The 19,154-nt window shown below is 55.0% G+C and overlaps 1 protein-coding gene across 2 annotated transcripts in view; it reads right to left on the bottom strand.

Annotated features, from left to right (window-relative positions):
* Positions 1–19,154, bottom strand: part of ASTN2 (astrotactin 2) — a 329,274-nt gene that overhangs the window by 136,366 nt on the left and 173,754 nt on the right. For both annotated transcript variants that reach the window (XM_086763491.1, XM_086763492.1), the window contains exons 11-13: positions 18,052–18,202; positions 6,559–6,725; positions 4,435–4,623 (exon numbers count right to left, since the gene is read on the bottom strand). In XM_086763491.1, the coding sequence (XP_086619617.1) occupies positions 4,435–4,623; positions 6,559–6,725; positions 18,052–18,202 (507 nt within the window). The remainder of the gene's footprint in view (positions 1–4,434; positions 4,624–6,558; positions 6,726–18,051; positions 18,203–19,154) is intronic.

Here is a 19,154-nt window from a genome sequence, read left to right as displayed (position 1 = left end):
GCATCGGTTCAGCGACCCGGCGCCGTCTGCCAGCGTTAATGTAGCTGCGTGGAGGCAGAGCTGGCTGCCAGGCTGGCAGAGCTTGGGGTGGCCTGTCCCTCTCCACGGCACCCCGACCACTTTGATGCTCGGCGGCACTGGACAGCACTCAGCACCACCCCCCATCCAACCCTTCCCTTCCCCAAGGCTGTAAAGAAACAGCAGCCCTGTTTTATAGGTGGGGAGGGGAGGAAGAGCATCCTCTGAGCACCCATCTGCAGAGGGAAGGGTGCTTCCAATCTGCAGAAGGTGCTTGGGACGGCACGGCATCCCTCCATCCTCCTGAGTCATCCTCCCTGGTTGTGGAGAGGGGAAAATACGCAGTGTTTAGCAGGTTTTTGGCAGCAAGGGAGCGCCGACACAAATCCTCTCTCCCCTCCAGCCACCCAACCATTTTGGCTGTTTATCTGCCCCCAGCACCCAGAGGCTCCTGGCGCTCGTACCACCTCCTGGGTACAATCAAATGGGGGCTGTGCGGGTGAGCGAGGTGCTCCCCAACTCCCAGGGCTACGCCGAGCTGGAACAAGAGCCAGGACCAGAGGCAGAGCCGGAGGCAGCGATGGGAAGAGACCCCACTTTGAGCAGACGGCTGCTCCCCGGGGAGCGCTCCGTCGCGTTGCTCTGACATCCCATTTGCCATGCAGTACTAATCCAGCGAGTAACGCTGGCTCCACAGGTAGTAATTTGGGTTCTCTCCATATTAATGGCATAAAAGCAACAGTCTGAAACCGCAAACAGCTCTTAAACAAAAATCTCTATTCTCTCGTGGCAAAGAGACGGCACAAAACAGATAAGGAGTGAACAAACAACCCATGTGGAAAATAAGCCCCTGGTGATTTGGGGATGGTGTGGAGTTCGGGCTCTGCCCCACCACGAGGCAACGGGGGGAAAATCGCTCTAATCTAGTCTTTAGTGAGCTGGATCCTCCGCTGAGCCTCCTGGCTAGACCGGGAGGTGTGACTGGAATAGATCAGCTCCAATCCCATCTATTTATTAACACCGCACAGCATTTAACCAAAGAGAAGAACCTTCCCCCCGCCGCTCCCCCAACAAGAGAGCGATGCCCAGAAGAACGTGGCTCTGAAGGTGCTTTCGGCTCAGCAGTGGATGGAGCGAGGGGAGTTTCTGGTGTGCGATGGCAGACCCCTCCTCTGCCTCTCACCAAGGCGCCCGCGAGGGACCACGCGGCAGAATCATCACCAGAGGAGCGCTTTGATTTAAATCCCTGCAATAAAACAGCAGCAGCAGCAATAACGCAGGGCACTCCCAGCAGGAACCTTGATGCTGGCTTGTCCAACAGGACAGCCGAGCACCCCAACCACCGCAGGGATAATTAGCGGTTATTAAGCCACCTCCGCACGGAAAAAGCTGCCCACGGTGCTCCTAACCCACGACGGCTTGACATGAGCTGCAAGGATGCCGTGGCGCTCAGGTCCTGCTGGGCTGTCGGTGTCGGATGGGGAAGGGGCCCTTGGCACCAGCGCAAAGCGAAACCAAAATCTGAGGCAGCGCTGACCAGAACGGCGGGCCAGTCTCAAGTCTGGGACCTCCGAAGCCGTGCAGCTCTCCCACTTCACTACCAGCCCACCGTGCCACGCGCTTCTGTCACACTCCATCCTCACTCAGTGTCCTAACGGCGTATCCCCATCCTTTCAAACTGGCCGGACGCAGTAAAGCCGTCACTGCTACCTCACCGGCGCCGTGCTGAGCCGTGGCGAGGAGGACGACGGAGCCAGAGAAGGGCGACGGCTCTGCTCCGTGCCGCAGGCCGTGGGCTGGCAAAGAGACCACCCCGACCCCGCAGGGATGGAAATGCCGCTGTGACTGGTAAGCGTCGCCCAGGCCAGGGTGTGCGAGGCGGCTTTTCCCAGCACAAAGGCCTGCTCCCAACGCCACGCCGACATGCCTGGCGGATCCAGAATATCCTATTTATGGAAGACACTGAAGATGCGGCGACATGGGAAGCAGCCACCATTCAAACGACCGTCACATCTGCATAGCTAAAGGATCCCAGCAGTTATAAATCCCTCTAAAATACTCAGCCCCTTGTTCTGATAGCAGGTTCTTGCTCCTACTTTGCAGAAGCAGGCTTTTAATCCCTGGTATTAGGCAGCTCCCTGCTATGTTTCAAATGCACCAAATTAAGGGCTTCTCTAACATCTGGTGTCTTAATGCTCAGAGAGGTTCTTCAATATCTATGAAAATCAGAGGCAAATTACATCTTTTAGTTAATAATTTCTTCTCCATTAACCTCCTTCTCTTCCCTTGTTAGGAGATGATGTAATGATGCTGCTACGGCGTAACCCTCTGCCACACCGGGCAGGCCGGCCGCGGGGAAGGACGCCGCACGCCGGGGAGCGAGCCCTTCCCGTCACTGCCCAGCACGTTTGGAGCCACCAGGCTACGTGGAAACGGGAAAGGACGGCTGTGCTGACCTTCCAGACTGCCGAAAGCATTTCTGGAGCAAGGCATGCTGCCTCCTGCCAGGCGCTGAGCTCCGCCGAGCCAGCACATCGCACACCGCAGCCTGCGGCACGCGGGCAACGCTTTGCAAGCTGCTCTTGCTTCAGATCTGCTTTCTGCTGCCCCTCACAGCTGTCAGAGCCGGGACTGGTCCTGCACTCAATGGCGGCCACTGGAAACCCTGTTTGTGATGGGGAGGCTGCACAGACCCTCACTGGGAACAGTCTCCCCCCGCTGCACGCACCCCGGCCATCACCACGCAGCGCGGCAGGAGCGGTGCCGGCCATGGGAAGGAGGGCAGACCACTAACAGCCCTTTTAAATTTTATTTTTTTAACCTGAAAACTTGCAAGCCAGAGCCCCAGGGAATGCTTTGGGCTCTGACCCCTGGAAGATGTAATCCCAGCACCGCAGACGTTTTCTGCCCAAAGCAAAGAGGCCGAGGGCAGCCGGGGCAGGAACCACCCCTGGTCCAGCCTGGGACTGCCCAGACCCACCATCCCCAGGATGCCCTCAGGTGGCACGACTTGGAGAAGCCACATCTTCCGGGATAAACCAGACTCACAGACAACCCTGCATGCCTTTTTTTTTTTTTTTTTTTTTTTTCTTAAGCCTCTGCAAAAGGAGGTTTGGTGCTTAGGCATTGGTGGTGCAAGTTGGGGCTGCATCTTATTTGGGGGGAGCCCGTCTGGGTCTGGCATTTCCAGAAGATGGGCTTGAGAAGTTTTTGGAGCCCCTAGACCTGCTCAACCCACCAGCTCATGGAAAATTTCAGCTCTGCAGCCCTGGCTCTGCTCTGACAGACCCACTGACGTTCGTAATGTGGGAGGGAGAGAAGGCAAAAAGGAGCCCACTGGGAAAATTGCCTTCGTGTACTGTCAGCTCTCACTTCCAGCAAAGGCTGTGGCTCTGCTGGCTCCAAGCACTCTCCTGGCTGTGGCTTTCTGAGTGCTTTTGTGCTGGTGGAGCTTGTAATTCATCTGCCATCAAGAGAGGAAAAGGCCAGAGATCAGCGTGAACTCACAGCTAGGAAGGCTTTGCACTCGGCTGGGGAAAAAGCGCCCAGAAAAACACCATGGCCAGCGGTGACGAGCACCCACAACTCCAGCTGAAACTGGAGGCACCAGTGAGGTCTCAGTGCCTTAACAGGAAAGAAACATTCAGCGCACTGGCAGATACTGGGCAAGGAAGAGTCCCGGCTGGGTAGATACGGGCTGGACCCTCTCCTGCTGCGACTACAGGCCCACCTTAATTCACACTGGATCAAAATGCAGCTACGTTCAGGAGAACTGAATAAAAATAAACAAATCAACTCATTTTCCAGCCCTGAATTCAGCAACTACCAGCCAGCTCTCCTTCGTGCGCCCTGCAAGGTGAAGAGCTGGGCAGTTCAGACCCTGCTCTCCCCACCCGCATCTGACCCTCGGCACTCCCGGTATTCCCAGGATGCGGCTCACAATCACCTCCTGCCATCTGCTACCCGCACTCCGTGAGGTATTTACCTTCAGCTTATTTACAGTAATTCTTATTTTGCCATATCCACGGCTCCTCCCAGCGCCATAACCGAGGGCACTGAATAAAGGCAGCTCGCATAGGTCGGTTACATAGAAACGCGCGATTCACGGCGGGACTCACTGTCGCAGGATATCGCAGCGATGAAAGACATCAGCATTCAGAAAGCGAGGAGGCAACACCACCAAGAAAAGCCCACCCAAGGCAATTAAACACTCCTCTGACAAAAACCACTCTGGCCCAGGAGGTTCCTGCTGCCTGTGGGAAGGATGAGCAGGGATAGGGATGCTTGTTGTCCTCCTGCTCTCTTCCCCCAGGTATCTGCCAGGGGATGTGTCAGAGATGCTGTCTGCACCAATGGACCTCGGTCCCGTCTCGCCATCCCGATGCTCCCAAAGGTAGGAGCAGAACCGGGCCATACCTGAAAGTCATCTGGAACACCTGCCCTTGGTTGACGTGCTGGCTCCTGTTGTTGTAGCCGTGAAGCATCTCCCCGAAGAGGGTGTCGTTGAACTTTGCGTCCGACTTCAGGCACTTGGGGCCCTCGCAGATGTCTGACAGCATCAGGCAGGACTTCCCATCCGGGGCCAGCTTGTACTCCTCCACACACCTGCGGAGCACCACAAGCCACCTCAGATGGGCCACTCCGCCTCTGCGGGCAGCAGGACAGCCTGCCCCACTGCGGATGAGTCTCTGCCGAGCCCGGCCGAGCACCGTCAACGCCTGCAGCGGCTGCCTGTGACGATGCAGAGGTTGCAGAGACCTCATTCTCTGTGGCAGCTCGGCTGGGTGACCGTCAAACGAGCGCTCATCTCCCAGCGCTCATCCGTCCTGCAACGGCCTGATCCCCTCTGCCACCAGCCATGGTCTCCTGCCTGGGAGCTGGATGCCCACTGCGCACCCTCTGCTCAACCGTCACCGACGGTCCTCGCCCACCCGGTGCCCTCTGGCATCGCTGCAGCACGGGCACGAACCTTCCCCAGGCAAGAGCAGAGCAAAATCAAGCTCCTGCCCCTGTTCCCACCCAGCAGTGCCCTCCTGCAAGGAAGCAGCTCCAGCGTGGCCGCTCCTCTGCTCTTTGGTCCCATTGTCAAGCACATCATGGGTAAGACTCTCGTGCTCATCTTCAGCAGACAGTAAGGGAAACTGAGGCAGGCAGCAAGGATGTGATTTAACTACAGGCACTGGAGACAGCAGTGGCATCTTTTGCATGTATGTTCATCCTGCCTCCCCTCCTTCCTCTGGTCTTATCCCCAGCATTGCGGCTCCCAACTGACAAGGAACCCTCCATTCCCTGCCTCCCCTTCCTCCTCGTAGCCGCAGTGCTCTGCTGACATCAATCCCACCTCCATCCCGGCTTGCTCCCCTCTCCCGTTCCTCTGCTGCCTTTAACTGCCGCAAGTGAAACTCCCACCCGTCTGTCGCGCTTTTCCTTGCCTGTTCCTGAAGTGGAGCTCTGCCTTGAAAAAGGATTATTAAAAAATAAAAAAATAAAAAAAGAAAGGGGAAACAGTCTCTGTCCTTTGGGATGGAAGATTAAAATGCAGATCCCCTGTGTGGGTGCAGATGGAGACCATGTAACATCCCAAAATTTTCTAGACCCTTCTCACAGAGGTCGCTTGTGCCTGTATGGATTTTCAACCCCTTCTGCAGGCGCAGCGGAGGCAACGTGCTCTCTTAGTCACTCAACTGCTCTGTGCTGCTAAACAATAATAAAAAAAGAAGGTGTGGGGGGAAAACCAACAAGCCAGCAAAAAGGGATTAAAAAAAAAAAAAAAAAAAAAGAGAAGCTGACAGGGGCAGAGCTTCCAGGGGAGCAGCTGGGCTGCATGAGGTCTCTGCTGCACCTGCAGCATCCGGACTCCACAGATGCTCCTCAGAGCTGCTGTTAGGATTTTACAGGCATTTCCTTCCCAAAAGTGCTCCTTTTCCCCTAATCCTTCTCATAGGGACGTGAAGGAAGCTCCCCGTGTGCCGAGAGCGTGACCCAGCCGAGGGATGCGACCCGCAGAGCTAAGGGGCCGGGCGCAGGATGATGCCTGGCAGCAGCTGTGCAGCACAAAGCCGCATCATCACTGAGCTCCTTTTAGAGCATACTGCAGCCAGGGAGGTTTTCCTGCAAGAAAATGCTAAATTGTGTAGGATTATAGGATACCGGCCAAAATCAAGGATGAAACTCTATTTTGAGAGAGGCGCAGGGGAAAGAAAAAAAAAAAAAAAAAGTAGCATTTTTTTAAATAAACCCTCCACCTTCCCCCTCCAACACAATTTCTGAGTCCCTTGCACGGTGAGTCACAGATCAAACCGCACCGTCACGCAGCGGGGGAGAGGAGGAAGGTGCATCTGCTCGCACTGCTCCTCGCACTCCGGGTCGATTTGCCTGCAGGCAAACCTGGAGCCTCTCCTCCCTCCTGGAAGTCAGCCTTTTTCTCTGGCACCCAGCTCCCTTGCTGGGCATGGTGCTTTGGGGATGGATGGCACGGGAGGAGGGGCGGCAGGGATGGAAAAGGGCACGGGAGACGCGGGAGCGCTGGAGGGGACTCACCCGCAGAACATGAAGATGGTGCTGGACGAGGGGTCGTGGGGCAGAGGGAGGGTCTGCTGCAGACAGAGCTGCTCGCAGCCGCCGTTGAAGCCATCCGAGCAGTCGATCCCTTTGGAGTAGTCGTAGCAACCAGTACCGTCCTTCATGGGTCGGAGGTCCTCGGGGCACTGCAAGCGAGAGAGAGGACTTGGTAAGGTCACCCGTGGGTCCCACCTGCCCTGGAGCCGCAGCTCGGTGGGTGCCCTCCCAGGGCACAGCCCACCCGGGAGCCAGAGGGATCCATGTCTTGTGCTGCTGAACTCCATCTCTGAAGGAGACAAATTCTCCCCAAGTGATGGACGAGACAGCCTCAGAGGCTTTGTAGCATCTCGCACAGCCTTCGGGGAAGGGGCAATGACCATGGGGCAAGGACCCGTTCTGCTGCAAAAGCCACGCCGATGGAGGGTGAAATCCCTGAGGCAGCAAAATTACACAGCAGTGAAGCCTCAAGTCTGTATGGGGTGAAGCATGTAAGGTGCTGGAGAAACCCTCAACATCTCAACACCTAGGACCAACCCGGAAAATGACCTCAACACGTGGGAGCAACCCACAAAACTATCTCAACTCAGAAAATCACCTCAATCCATGCCAGGCAGGCCAGCGAACGTGTCCTTGGCACCATCTCCAAGAGCATCTCACCGCCTTCCATGGGAGGAGGCAGGACCAGCCCGTGGTGGAGGCGGGACTGGGGGAGGACAGGATGGCAGCCCAGGCTCATCAGAACAGCTTTCTGCAGCCAAGGGAACCATGCTGCTTGACACAAACCAGGGATCGGGCTCTGGGTTTTAATTCCAGTTCCCCAGCTGGCTTCCCGTGTCCCAAAAGACAAAAGCCAGCAGGCAGCAAATGCCATCAGGAAATTGTCATCCAGACGAAAGCACTCCTCTATTCCACGTGCATTATTTATCCCTCTTCGCCAAACACGCACACACACAAACAACAACAAAAAGGCCAGTCCTTGAAAAAATAAATAAATCTCGCCTAGGAGCAGCTCGCAATTAAAAATGCATTATGGAATTTCTTGAAGATGAGTTAGACCGGAGCTGGTACAGGTAGCGACGAAGGTAGGTTACAAACGGTCTCCGTCAAGCAGAAGAAAGGTTATAAAACCGCTATACTTCGTGCTTAAAAAAAGAAAATCAATTTTCTGTGTGAGCAAAATGCTGTACATATTAATAAAGTTCAGGAGATCCTAGACCCCGCTCTCGCTGTCCTGACAGGAGAAGGGCTGCTCAGCCGCGCTCCCTCCTGGCTCCTCAAGAAGCAAACGGCCCGCAGCAGACATCAGAAAGATGCCTTAGGGAGCCTCGGCCACCTTCTGTCCCAGTTATGAGAAGTTTCTCTCCGCTTTCTAGAAACCCTGTGCCATTTTTCAGCATCAAAGCTGCTTCTGCCCCACCTGCAGTGACTCCGATGGCTCCGGCATCCCCGTGCCCGACGTCCCTCAGAACCAGCAGCCTGGTCGAGGCACGAAGCAGCGGCAGACGGGGAGGGGGAAGCTTTTGAGCTGCACAGACAGAATAAATACGAAGGAGAAGAGGACACTCAGAACAATCTGTGCTTTTCACCACTCAGCTGCCTGAGAAATGGGATCAGGGTAAGCACGTTTGTGAATCCACAGACACAACGCTCATCTCCTGTGCTCTCCTCCGCATCCGCTGGCCCCGCTGCAGGAATGAGCTGCGCAAACTGGCAGGAATGCATCTCCCTGGGGCACACAGAGGGCTGGCTGCAAACAGCATCTTCTGCTCCACAGCACCGCGTCCACCTCTCTGCGGCTCTGCCCGTGCTGACGGGGATGGGGAGGTCTGGGACCCTGCCCAGGTCCCTTCTGGAGCTCCCACGGGACCTTTCGGGGTGCTGAAGGCGACCGGATGAGACCTTAAGTCAGCAGGAGCTACAGGATCACAGCGAGCGGATCAGTCACGGCTCTTCTTAGCTGCCACTTGGAACTCTCGCCCCGGCACTGATCCGTGTGCTGAGCTCAGCATCCTCCCCAGCCCGCAGAGGAAGACGATGGCTCTCTCCCCACGACCGAGATAGCAGTTCATGGAAGCCCTCCCTCCCTTAGCCCCGCTCTGCTCGGGGCCACCCTTGGGATATTCCTCCAGTCTGGCTTTTAATCGCCACAAAGCGCATTTCCTTTCCGTCTGTAATTACACATCCTAATATGCATTAATTACGGCAAGCAAATAGCTCAGCACAAAATTTGCGGGAGAAAGCAACCCCTCCCCTCAGCATCCATCCCCAGCTCGGCGCAGGAGCCGGCTCTCCAGCCAGCTGTAGCCTTGCAGCAAGCAGCTCTCCGGGGCCAGGAAGCTTTGGTAGCCGACGCAAAAAGACGGGAGGGGTCCCTGGCCTGGCGGGGCTGGGGGGGACGACAAAGAGCCAGGGGACCTGGCCAGCTCTGCAGTCAGCGCCAGCCAGCGAAGCAAACAGGGAGACGGCAGGAGAGGCATCGCCAGCCGCCGGCGCGGAGGGTCCTGCAGGAATGAACAGGCAGATGGAGCAACTATTGGCACAACAAAACTTTTCTACGCGTCTGCCCGCCCCTGGAGCGGAGGATTTGCAATGGGGATGTCCCACCAATAGATCACAGCAGGGAGGAAACTAAAGGTTGTTTGGGTGCAACTCTGCTCTTGCAGTGACAGCAACGGATGAGTGGGTCCATCCCGTATCCGGATGCGGGGTGTGCAGAGCTGGTTGGCTGGGGGCTGCTGGGGCACCACATCTCGCTAGCTTTCCTCCCATCAGGGAGGGACATGTCACCCGTGATCGCCCAGAGTTACCGGCCAAGTGGCTAAATTGATTTTCTAATCATTTTCCAGCGCAGCCCCCCGTCCTGTGTCACTGCCCAGGCAGATCGCAAATTGAGCTGCAGCTGAATTGATGGGGGATTGATTAAAACTCACCGTAATTATTGGTTCTCTGCTGCCCGAGCCAGACAAATCAATGCCAGCAATAACAAATCTGGTCCTTTATAAAGGCCCGGAAAACGCAGAGCGACCGCAGGTTGTGTGAGCCCAGGCTGACGCGCCAGCACGGCCCCAGGAGCCGGGATTAGCGTGAGCCGGCTTTTTCCTGGGTCATTTCTGACCACTGATGGGATGGACCCTCTCAGCCAGGGAGGCAAAGGGATCCCACAAGCCATTAGTCAGCTCTTCCGAAGAAAAAAGCTGCTTGTGGTTTGGCATGTCAGACCCACATCGCCTGGCAACTCGCTTCAAACCTCCAGACCATCCTTCACCCGAGGATCCGAGAAGCAAAAATATCTCCAAGCTTGGGAAGATGGTTTGGTGCTTAATCCCTGCTAGGGAGAGGAAAAGGGAGGCAGGGGGAGATTCCAGCCCATGGTCTGCTCTGAAAAGCCAGGGAGAAGCCGTTACCATACAAATGCAATTCCACTGCCTTGCAAATCAACTCCATCTACGCAGGAGTGAATTGGTTTCCCTGTGATGACGCCCAGCCCTGAAAATTACTCTCGGGATTGGAAAAGAAAACTTAGTTTCTTGTCATCTTCTCCATTAGCACTGATAATACAGATTCTGCCAGCTAAACGTGACCCACAGCTACACCGCCCCGTCCCTGCTGCTGCCGACAGGTTTGGGAAGGCGGGGGTTTGGCTGTCGGCACAGCCGGCCATTGGCTCATCCCCTCCCAGCCACGCCAGCAGCGCAGGGTTGAGCAGATTTTTGTCACTGCAGTCAGCAAACAGACTCCAGGTACACACAGGGAACGGATATGCTGAATAAGAAAATGCTATTTTTACCTGGTTTTTTTCTGAGAAAGCAGCTTTTTTCCTTTTTAAACGACATCTCCAAGGTGACAGGGAGAGCCGGCAGGACCTGCTGCCACATGCCTGCTCCCACCTCCAGGATGGCACCGGATCCAGCCTGGCCGATGTGTGGGGCCGTGGTTTGGAACGAATCGGGATGCCCGTGCTTGATGCCGCCACGGCACGTGACACCACGCGGCCTCCTGCCACCGGCACTCAGCACAGCTCCTCCACCCGCCACCACCATCCTCAGCACGGCCAGAGCAGACGCAGCGGGAGGAGGATCCCTTCAAGGGGAAAGAAAGCAAGCATCCGCCAAAACACACACATTTGTCTTTGGAAAACAAGTATCTGGACGAGTCCCTGTTTGCACTAGCGAGCAAAGGCTCCCTTTTTTTTTCCCCTTTCTCGTTTACAAAGCTCATTAGCAGCGAGATGGGTGAGAGGGTCACTGGAAACACAATCTGAGTCTCATTATTGACACTGATCCCCCAGATGAGAGGACACCAGCTCTCCATCTGAGCTGCCTGCCCAGGTTTCTCAGCTCAGCTCCTCTCTTCTGTTATTAAGTTTAAAAAAAAAAAAAGAATATTTAATAAAGTGTTTCTGTAGAGAGTAAACTGCCCTTTTTATTATTCCGTTCTGTTTTCTCAACAATAGCAGCCTTTTTGTCAGAGATAAAAGCCCAGGCTTCTCCCGCGCTGGGGTGTCGGAGGGGATGCTCTGGGTGCAGACGAGCCCAGCTCCCCCCCAGCTCTTTAAAACCACGCAAGGAAGCTGCCCCCAAACCCCTGCTCCCAGCGCGGCTCCGGGTACAGCACATCCACGTCTGGATGCGACCGGAGGCGAGGCCCCGGCCCCGGGCAGCTTCCCCAAGCTGCATCCCCAGCATTGCTGGCCTGAGGCTGCGGAAAGGGCCGGTGGCTCAGTGCTGGAGAGGCACTGGGTGCCAGGACCCCGCTTTGTTCAGAGGCACCCTCACTCCTCACTGAGGAACCTCTTCAGCATGAGACAAAAAACATTAACAGGAGGCACTGCTGAGGTGCAAGCAAGCACCAGCATTTTAATGAGCTCCAAACCATGTGCTGGCGTGTGTTTTCTTTGCTTGTTGGAGCTCAGAAACGATACCAATGCAGTAAACCCCTCTGTGTCCATAGATATATATATTTTCAGACAACTTTGGCTTATTCTGCCTTTCCTTTCCCAGCCCTAGCCAAGCTCCTCAGCAGCAGCGAGACCAGAGCTGGCTGTACGCAGTCTCTACAGCTGAGATTTATCCCTCTTGCCCTAATATTTTGGTAAAACCAGACAAAAAGCCGGTGGCTACAGTGCCCGTCGGCTCCAGGCAGTCTCTCCCCAGGGCCACCCCTGCCTCACCCCGGGGCAGCGATGTCCTCGCCACCACCCCGGCTGCAGCAGACCCCTCCCTGACACTCCACTGCAGGGGAGCATCCTTCCCCGAGGGAAACAGTGCAACTGTTTTCTGAAATAACAGTCATTATCTTCCCCGTCTTTTTCCCCTCCCTCCACTTCCTTTTCCCTTTCACGATCATCAATCATTATTTTAGCCTCGGAAAATCAAACCCATCTGTCTTCCAGGCTCCTGAGCACTCACGCTCCTTGGCTCTGTCCCCCCGTGACAGCGGGCTGGGGGCTCCAAGGAGGAGACCGAAGCTCCGGACAACAAGACAGTGTCACCTCGCCTCCGGCCACCGCACAGCTCTTACACGGACCCTCTTGGGCAAGTCATCACATGTATGTTTGCATCTCAATTCCAAGCGGGATGGACTTGTTTCAAGCAGCTGGTGGGATGCTATCCACACAGATGCAAATGTTCAGAGCTCCTGGAGCAAGGAAGTCAAGCTAGTGGAAACCCTCCAGCTGCTTTCCTTCCAGGAGCCACCAACAGCCCATTTTGGGGTGCGCTGGCATCAACTGCCCGTCGGGGCATTTCTATTCCTAGCCACAGGGGAGGCTGGCACCTCCAAAAACCTTTGAGAGACCAGAAATTCAGCTCCCACCCCTCTTGACATCCAGGCTACAGCCAGGTCGCAACGCTACACGCCGGATCCTACAACCAAACCAAACGCAGAGACCCATCCCAGCTGTGAGCACAACACACAAAGCATCCCAGGATGCTTCCTGAGGAACGTCACTGAAAAAGCCACCGCTGGAGAAAATAGGGCTTTTATCACCCAAACTACCTCTTCCCTCCAGAGATCTCCAGCTCACCTCAGTGCTTCCTAAGCTGTTCCACTTGCCAACACGGCGCAAACCCGCGGGTGGGCAGCAGGCAGCCACCCTTTGCCTCTCTCTCTTCCTCAAATCCCACTGCCATCACGGGTAGTTACCTGGCTGAACGAGATAAATCCAAAACTCCAGGCTCCTTGGGAGGAGGGCTTGCTGCTGAGCTGAGGGAGCTTCTGCTCCCAACCATAACGTGCATAAGGAGTCATCTTCTGCTTCAAGGAGCCAGCTAAACTTTAAGGGGATTAAAAGAGAATGGTTTCCTCCCCACCTCGCTCCCTTGCATGTGCGTTTCTAACATAATTAGCTAGGTGCCTCATAATGCAGGGACGGATGAGTTTTTATTTTTCAGTGAACAATTGTCTGTCAGGAAAATGCAGATTTGACGAAGCTTAAGTGCTTTGTGGGACTCCATCAATTACGTCTCAAAATTCATTGGGAAATTAGAAGAGCATTTAATTTTGACAAGGTTGAAATGTTTTGGTTTCCACTGCCTAATTTTGTTTTTATTTCAGGCTCTACACTGGAATATCACAATACATAACATAAACCTCCAGATGATTATGTTGGAATTAAACATTTCCCCCTCCTTCCTAGAAAGTTGTTCTGAAACAAAATATTTTGGAACTTGCACATATGTGGAGGAGTTCTGCACAGCATTTTAGTTTGGGCTGAAACTGCCAAACACCCAATTTGCCCCCAAGAATATCAATTAACCAGAAATGGTTACACTCTTAAATTAAGCCGTTTCTCTGCCCCACTTCCACCAGCCAAGGAACAGCCCATCATTTTGATGCAGAAAAGAGCAAAAGAGAAGGATTAGCTCCAGACAGGCTGTGCTAAGGCTCACACGCCTGTGTGGACCACACCAAATTTCTCTTCCTTCTCTGTCTAAAAAGGCTGGGACCAACACCACACCGGTATCACCGTGGGCCACTACTTCATTATGAGTCTCTCTGGTAGATGCTCTCCCTTCTGAGCTACACAAACTCCCTCCTGCCTGACCCCCCGATGGGGAAAAGGAGCCAAACTACACTTTTTTCTCGCTCAAACTAGAAATAAATCTGTGCTAGAGGAACCCCAGCCCACGAGCAGGGAGACAGTGATGCTCAGCAGGATTCTGTGTCTGTGCAGAGCAGCAGTACCTTTGCCTGGGCTCAGTGGGCTCTCCCACCTCTTGCCGACACCTCTCCCGAGGTGGAACGGATCCCGGAGCTCAGCCATGCTGTGAGCCCTTCCGCACCCACCCACATCATCTCTGGCCTCCGCGGCACCAGGCGCTCTCTCCTGACTTAAAGGACTAACTCAGCAGCATCTGCAGGCATCACAGATGTTGCAGAACCATCAGCCCACAACACCCACCCCCACCTACAACCACGCTGCTGCAGCGAAGCTGCTCACACAGCAGGGAAACAAGGGGCCTAATTCTGCCGCTACCTTGGCGTGGGACCCCGAGCTGCCGTCCCCACCACTGGCGGGGCAGCTCATGTCCTCCTGCATCTCCAGGAGGTCCTCACGTTGATGAGACCCCATCCCGAGAGGCACCACGGGGCTCAGACACGCACCTTCACTGCGCATCTGTACCTGCTGCTGCTTCCTTCCACGGTGATGCTGAGGATGCCCTAGAGGAACACCAACCACCTCCTCACATGCTAAGACCAAAGCTCACTTTCCACAGGAGAAAAAAAAAAACCTCACTCTTCCCATTCCCCAGAGGCTGCAGTCCTGCCTTGCTGGGGCTCGCAAGCGGGCACGGCCATGGGGCAGCAGATGCGAGCGACTCCCCTGCTTCTCCCCAGGCGGACCAGAGCACTGGCATCAGTGAGCGAAGCCAAGCTGAGAGACAGGTGGGGAAACTTGAATTTAAGCCACGTTACAGGTGTTTCCTTCGGTCCCTCAGGGCCAATTCACAGGTTTTCATCTCAAATTACAAATCACCAACACAGGAGAGTCAAGCCCTTTCCTTCCTTCAGCATCCTCCCTCCTGGCTGCGCAGCTCCCACCGTGCCGGTAGAAGGGATCAGCAATATATATTTATGTACTGGCAATAACCTGACTTATTCCTCCAGCACAGCTTCTCCTGGTTTTCTGTGATCTCCGCACAATGGTACAAAACATCCACTAGACTCAACGTGAAGAGCAGAGCCACCAGATTTAGAGAAGCTCACTGGGATTTTATTTTCTTGGGCTTCCGCAGACCCAACAGCAATTCTAGGATGCAACAGGGAAAAGTAGCACAGAAAGAAGTTTTCTAGAGCTTGGGGATGGTTTTGTTGTGTTGCAAGGCAAGGCTCCAGCTCGCAACACCAAGGTCTTAGCAAGGTTGCAGCTTCTACTTCTTAAAATTACCCAGACAAAAAAAGCCTCCGATAAGAAAAGAACTGCAGAAAAGCTTTATGTACGAATGCCATCTACTGGGTACAGGTAAAAATAACAGAAAAACCATGAAAAGAAGGGAAAAAAAAGGGCGGCATGGGAAGTGTGGGATGGAAGCTGGGGAGCTGCCATCCCTCTGGGGTGAGGATCCTACTGCAGAGCCCCTGGGGTCTTCCAGGTGATGGGATTTTAACGAAGCCAAGGGACGATGTCCTGGTTTCTCCTCTGTAAGTCCAAGGAGACTGTCCTCAGAGAGGCTCCACCATGAGCAGCAACCGATGCCCTCCACATCTTCACCAGGTCCTTTTTGAGGCCAGTCAGGTCATGGCACAGCCCACGCCGCTAAAAAGCCCAGAGACAAATACATTCCCAGTCCTCACAGAATTACTGGAAGCTGTGTTAAGGGCATGAAGGAACCGGTAACAGATGATGGTGATATATAAAAGGAATAAGACATCTCTGAGATTGGTGCTGTTCCCTGGGTGAGCTGCTAGGCTCCGGCTCTGCCGGGCGTTAATTGCTTACGAGGCTGCATGTATATTTTACGCTCAGTACCTGCCCAGAACATTTGTTGGATTCAGCCGTGATTGATGAACCGCTGATTACATACTTCTGTGGTCCTCAGGAAATTAATAAACTGTTGACTGGTAAAGATTAACAACATGTCATGGTTTGCGAAACAGTGTCCAGAGTAAAGCTGAAGCAAACCCAGCGCTAAAATTAGCACGCGAAGGCTCCCTGAACTCTATAAAAAGGGGAAAGCTTAATTAAATTACATCCCGATATTGCCCACAGCACTTACCAAATTGGCAAATTGAGTTCACGGCAGTTCAGCTTTAAAACTAACTGACATCCCTGCGCATTCGCAGCAAAGGACCCCATCGCTGCACACACTGAGCGCACAGCTCACACCTGGCAGAATCCCGGAGCAGGGCGGGATGAGAAGGGGACCTATTGCCCGGCGCGGGGGCTGCTGCAGAAGGTGCCACAAGGTCACACTCTGAGGCCGCGGCGAGCTCCAAAACTCAGCTCCCATCACCTGCGATCCCACTCAGCACCATGAGCATGACTTGGGGCTGGGGGCAGCGCTGCCTGCCCACCCCTCAGGCTTTTCCCCAGATCGACAGCTATGGACCACAGTCAGAAACATGGGACGGTGCCCCCAAGACCCTTCCTTGCACCCCTGCCTTTGCTGGGGAGCTACAAGCAGGCGATGAGCGTAAAACATCGCATGGGGTTGGGAGAGTCAGGAGGGATGGAGCACTGCATCCCTGGTGTCAGTGCAACTGGGAAGCACGGATTGACGTGGACCGGAGGTGGGATGCAGCAGCCACCTCCAAACTCCCCCCAGGGAGCTCCAATCTGCTGTCCTCAGGCTACAGCTGGGATGGGGAAGCTGGGGGGGGCTTCACCCCACAACCAGGGGCTGCGGAGAGGGGCAGAGCAGGCTCACGCTCCTGCAGCGGGGAGAAAAAGGGGTGAAGAGCAGATGGAGGAGAGATGGGGCATCTCTGTGGCCATCTCCTGTCCCCACGGGATGCACGGCCCCGGAAGCCTGGCGTGATGCAGGGGGACAGGGCGTCCCAAGGTCCCCGTGTGTAACCTCTCACCCTCTCGAGGAGGGGATGTGCCCCAGGAGCACGGCTCCCGCCGCTTCTCCTTCCTCTTCCCGCTGTACGCAGTTTGTTCTCTTCACATAAAGCCTCATTCAGGCATTACAGAAGCTGGGGGAGTTATTTTCCCTGAGTGACACCATTTTCAATTTCTGCCTCTCCGCGTGCCGGCGTGGCGAGCGCTAGGCCTGTAATTTATTGACAATTTCTATCTTAATATATCCTGACTTTTAAAAAGAGGCAGCTCTTCCCAGCAGCACGGGGCGATCAGAGCCCCAATTGCTTCTGACAGCGTCCGGGAGGCATGCTGGTGTTCAGAGCAAAATTATGCCTAAAAAAAATGAGGAAAAACCCCCAAAAGATGAGAAAGGCAGCTGCTCCCCGGAAAAGGGAACAAAAGAAAGCAAAAATGGGAAAAGAAAGCAGGAAAGGGAGAGAAGGAGATGGCACTGGGCGCTGCCAGTGACACGCCAGGCTGTCAGGCTAAACGGCCTTAACGAGGCACCGGAGAAGGTGACGATGAAAATGCCACCCCCGGGATGGCACCGCTCCAGCCTGACCCTTCCCGGCTGCTGCGGACAAACACCTTCAATAAATAAAGAAACGCTTAACTGCTGCCTCTGTCGCGACCAGAGGGACAGGGGCTCTGCCTGCGCGGAGAGGGAAGGGGGCAGAGGGGTTTTGGGGGGCGTGGGGCGTGTGTCTGCAGGGCAGGCGGAGCAGGACGAGCTCGGGACCCCCTCCCTGGGGGTCAGCACCCGCTACCGGCCCCTACAACAGCCGGATGAGGAGGGAAGCTCCAGGTTTCCTAAAGCTCTGTCCCCGTGTCTCCGCGGGTTGTACTGCACTCACACAAGCTCTGCACGCAGGGAAGCCGCGACTTTGCCGCCGAGGTTTGACGGGTCAGAGCCGGGAGAGGGGCTGAGCTCCGCCACAGCTCACGCAGGAGAACGGCAAAACCCCTCAGCACATCGACAGCTGGGAGTGACCCACAGCCTCTGCCCAGCACGAACGGTCCAGGGTCAAAGAGGTCTTCTGGAGGGGAGATTGCGAAACCTGCGGCTCAGCGGGTTGTCTGTCGCGCTCAGGAAAAAATCCAGACTGTGAGGGTGTCAGAGAGGCCCAGAGAGGGAGAGGACGGGGAGATGCCTCATCTTTCTCCCACACTGGGAAGCACAAGGCAGGAGAAAAAGTGAAACTGCTTTCAGCCCAGGCTTTTTTGACAGGCAGAAAAAATAACCATCAGCCCCAAGCATTTTTCTTTTGCTCATCTGAGCCCCCAGGCTCCTTCCCTGAGGTCCTTGAGGCATGTGCGATTTGCCGCGAAGGCCCAGGGGTGGGAGCAGCCCACCACCAGCACACACATCCCCTCGGCCACCTCCCTGGAGAGGGAGCAGGCAAGGTCCCCCTCCAGCTTGTCCCCAGCGCAGCCGCGGTACCTACCACGCAGCCGGTCGAGTCCACCTTGCGATCTGAAACACACTTGAAGTTGCGGGTGCAGCCGCCGTTGTTGCGGGAGCAGTCTCGGACCGGCCCGAAGGAGGAGAGCAAGTCATTGATGGTTTCAAAGTAGGTGGACAGCATCGCTTCTTCCCTTGGAGAGAAAAAGCACCGTTAGGGCTGGCAGGGAGCTGGCAGCACACGGCATGGGCAGGGCAATCCACAAAGAAAGCTGCTCTGGCAAAATCACGTCATTTTGATCAGCGAAAGTGAGCAAAAGGAGGCTTCTGAAGAAAATTAAGGCTTTGTGATTACGCTATATAAAATACATTTGCTGCATAACTCTGAGATCCTTGATGAAAACCAACCAGTTACCGGGTTTCGAAGATACTATGCACCATTTTTGTGCAAGCTGGGAAGGAAGTAAGAGGCACTTTATTAGCAACCTGGAGCTGTGTGTGAATCCAACCCTATACTAGACAACAGCGAATCAACAACAGCGAAACTCCTGAACATTTCACAGCTGGGCCAAGCCTCCCCAAGCACCCACACCTTGTCCATCACCTGGGGATGCTGCTGGAGTTGGAAAGCCATAGGAAACTCGGCTTCGCACTCGCTGGGATACGGATGCAGAGGCTCATCCACGTACGCGGTGACAGGGGACCCGGAGCAGGGGACGCAGGGACGGCTGCAGGCACAGCTCTCTGCTGCACTTTTCCAGCCTGCGATGGCTCACAGCGCTCTCGTAAGCAAGCGAGAAGTGTAAATGCCTACGAATTCAAGGGCCATGAAAAAAAGCCTTGGGAAGCTCCCAGCCCTGCCTCGGAGCTGCGCACGCAGCAGATTTTGGCTCTGACAAAGCACTCAGGCGCTGTGCTTTCTGCTGGGTTCCTGCAAAGGGAACACGGGTGCTTGTCGAGAGCTTTGAGCATCTCCAAGGTATTTTTCACCTTCAAAGCACATTTTATACAGTAACCGATACCTGCAACCCGTCTCGGGCAACAGAACCCGTCTCCCTCTCACTGACAGGAGAGACACAAAGCCGTTGTCCCCAGGTCACAGAACAAGTCACTGATGGCAACGGACCTGACCTCCACAGGGTATTT

Source organism: Chlamydotis macqueenii, chromosome 20, assembly GCF_036417535.1.
Source record: "Chlamydotis macqueenii isolate bChlMac1 chromosome 20, bChlMac1.mat, whole genome shotgun sequence".
Taxonomy (NCBI): domain Eukaryota; kingdom Metazoa; phylum Chordata; class Aves; order Otidiformes; family Otididae; genus Chlamydotis; species Chlamydotis macqueenii.
Note: the sequence above shows the minus strand (reverse complement) of the source record. Positions and strands in the feature narration are given on the sequence as shown.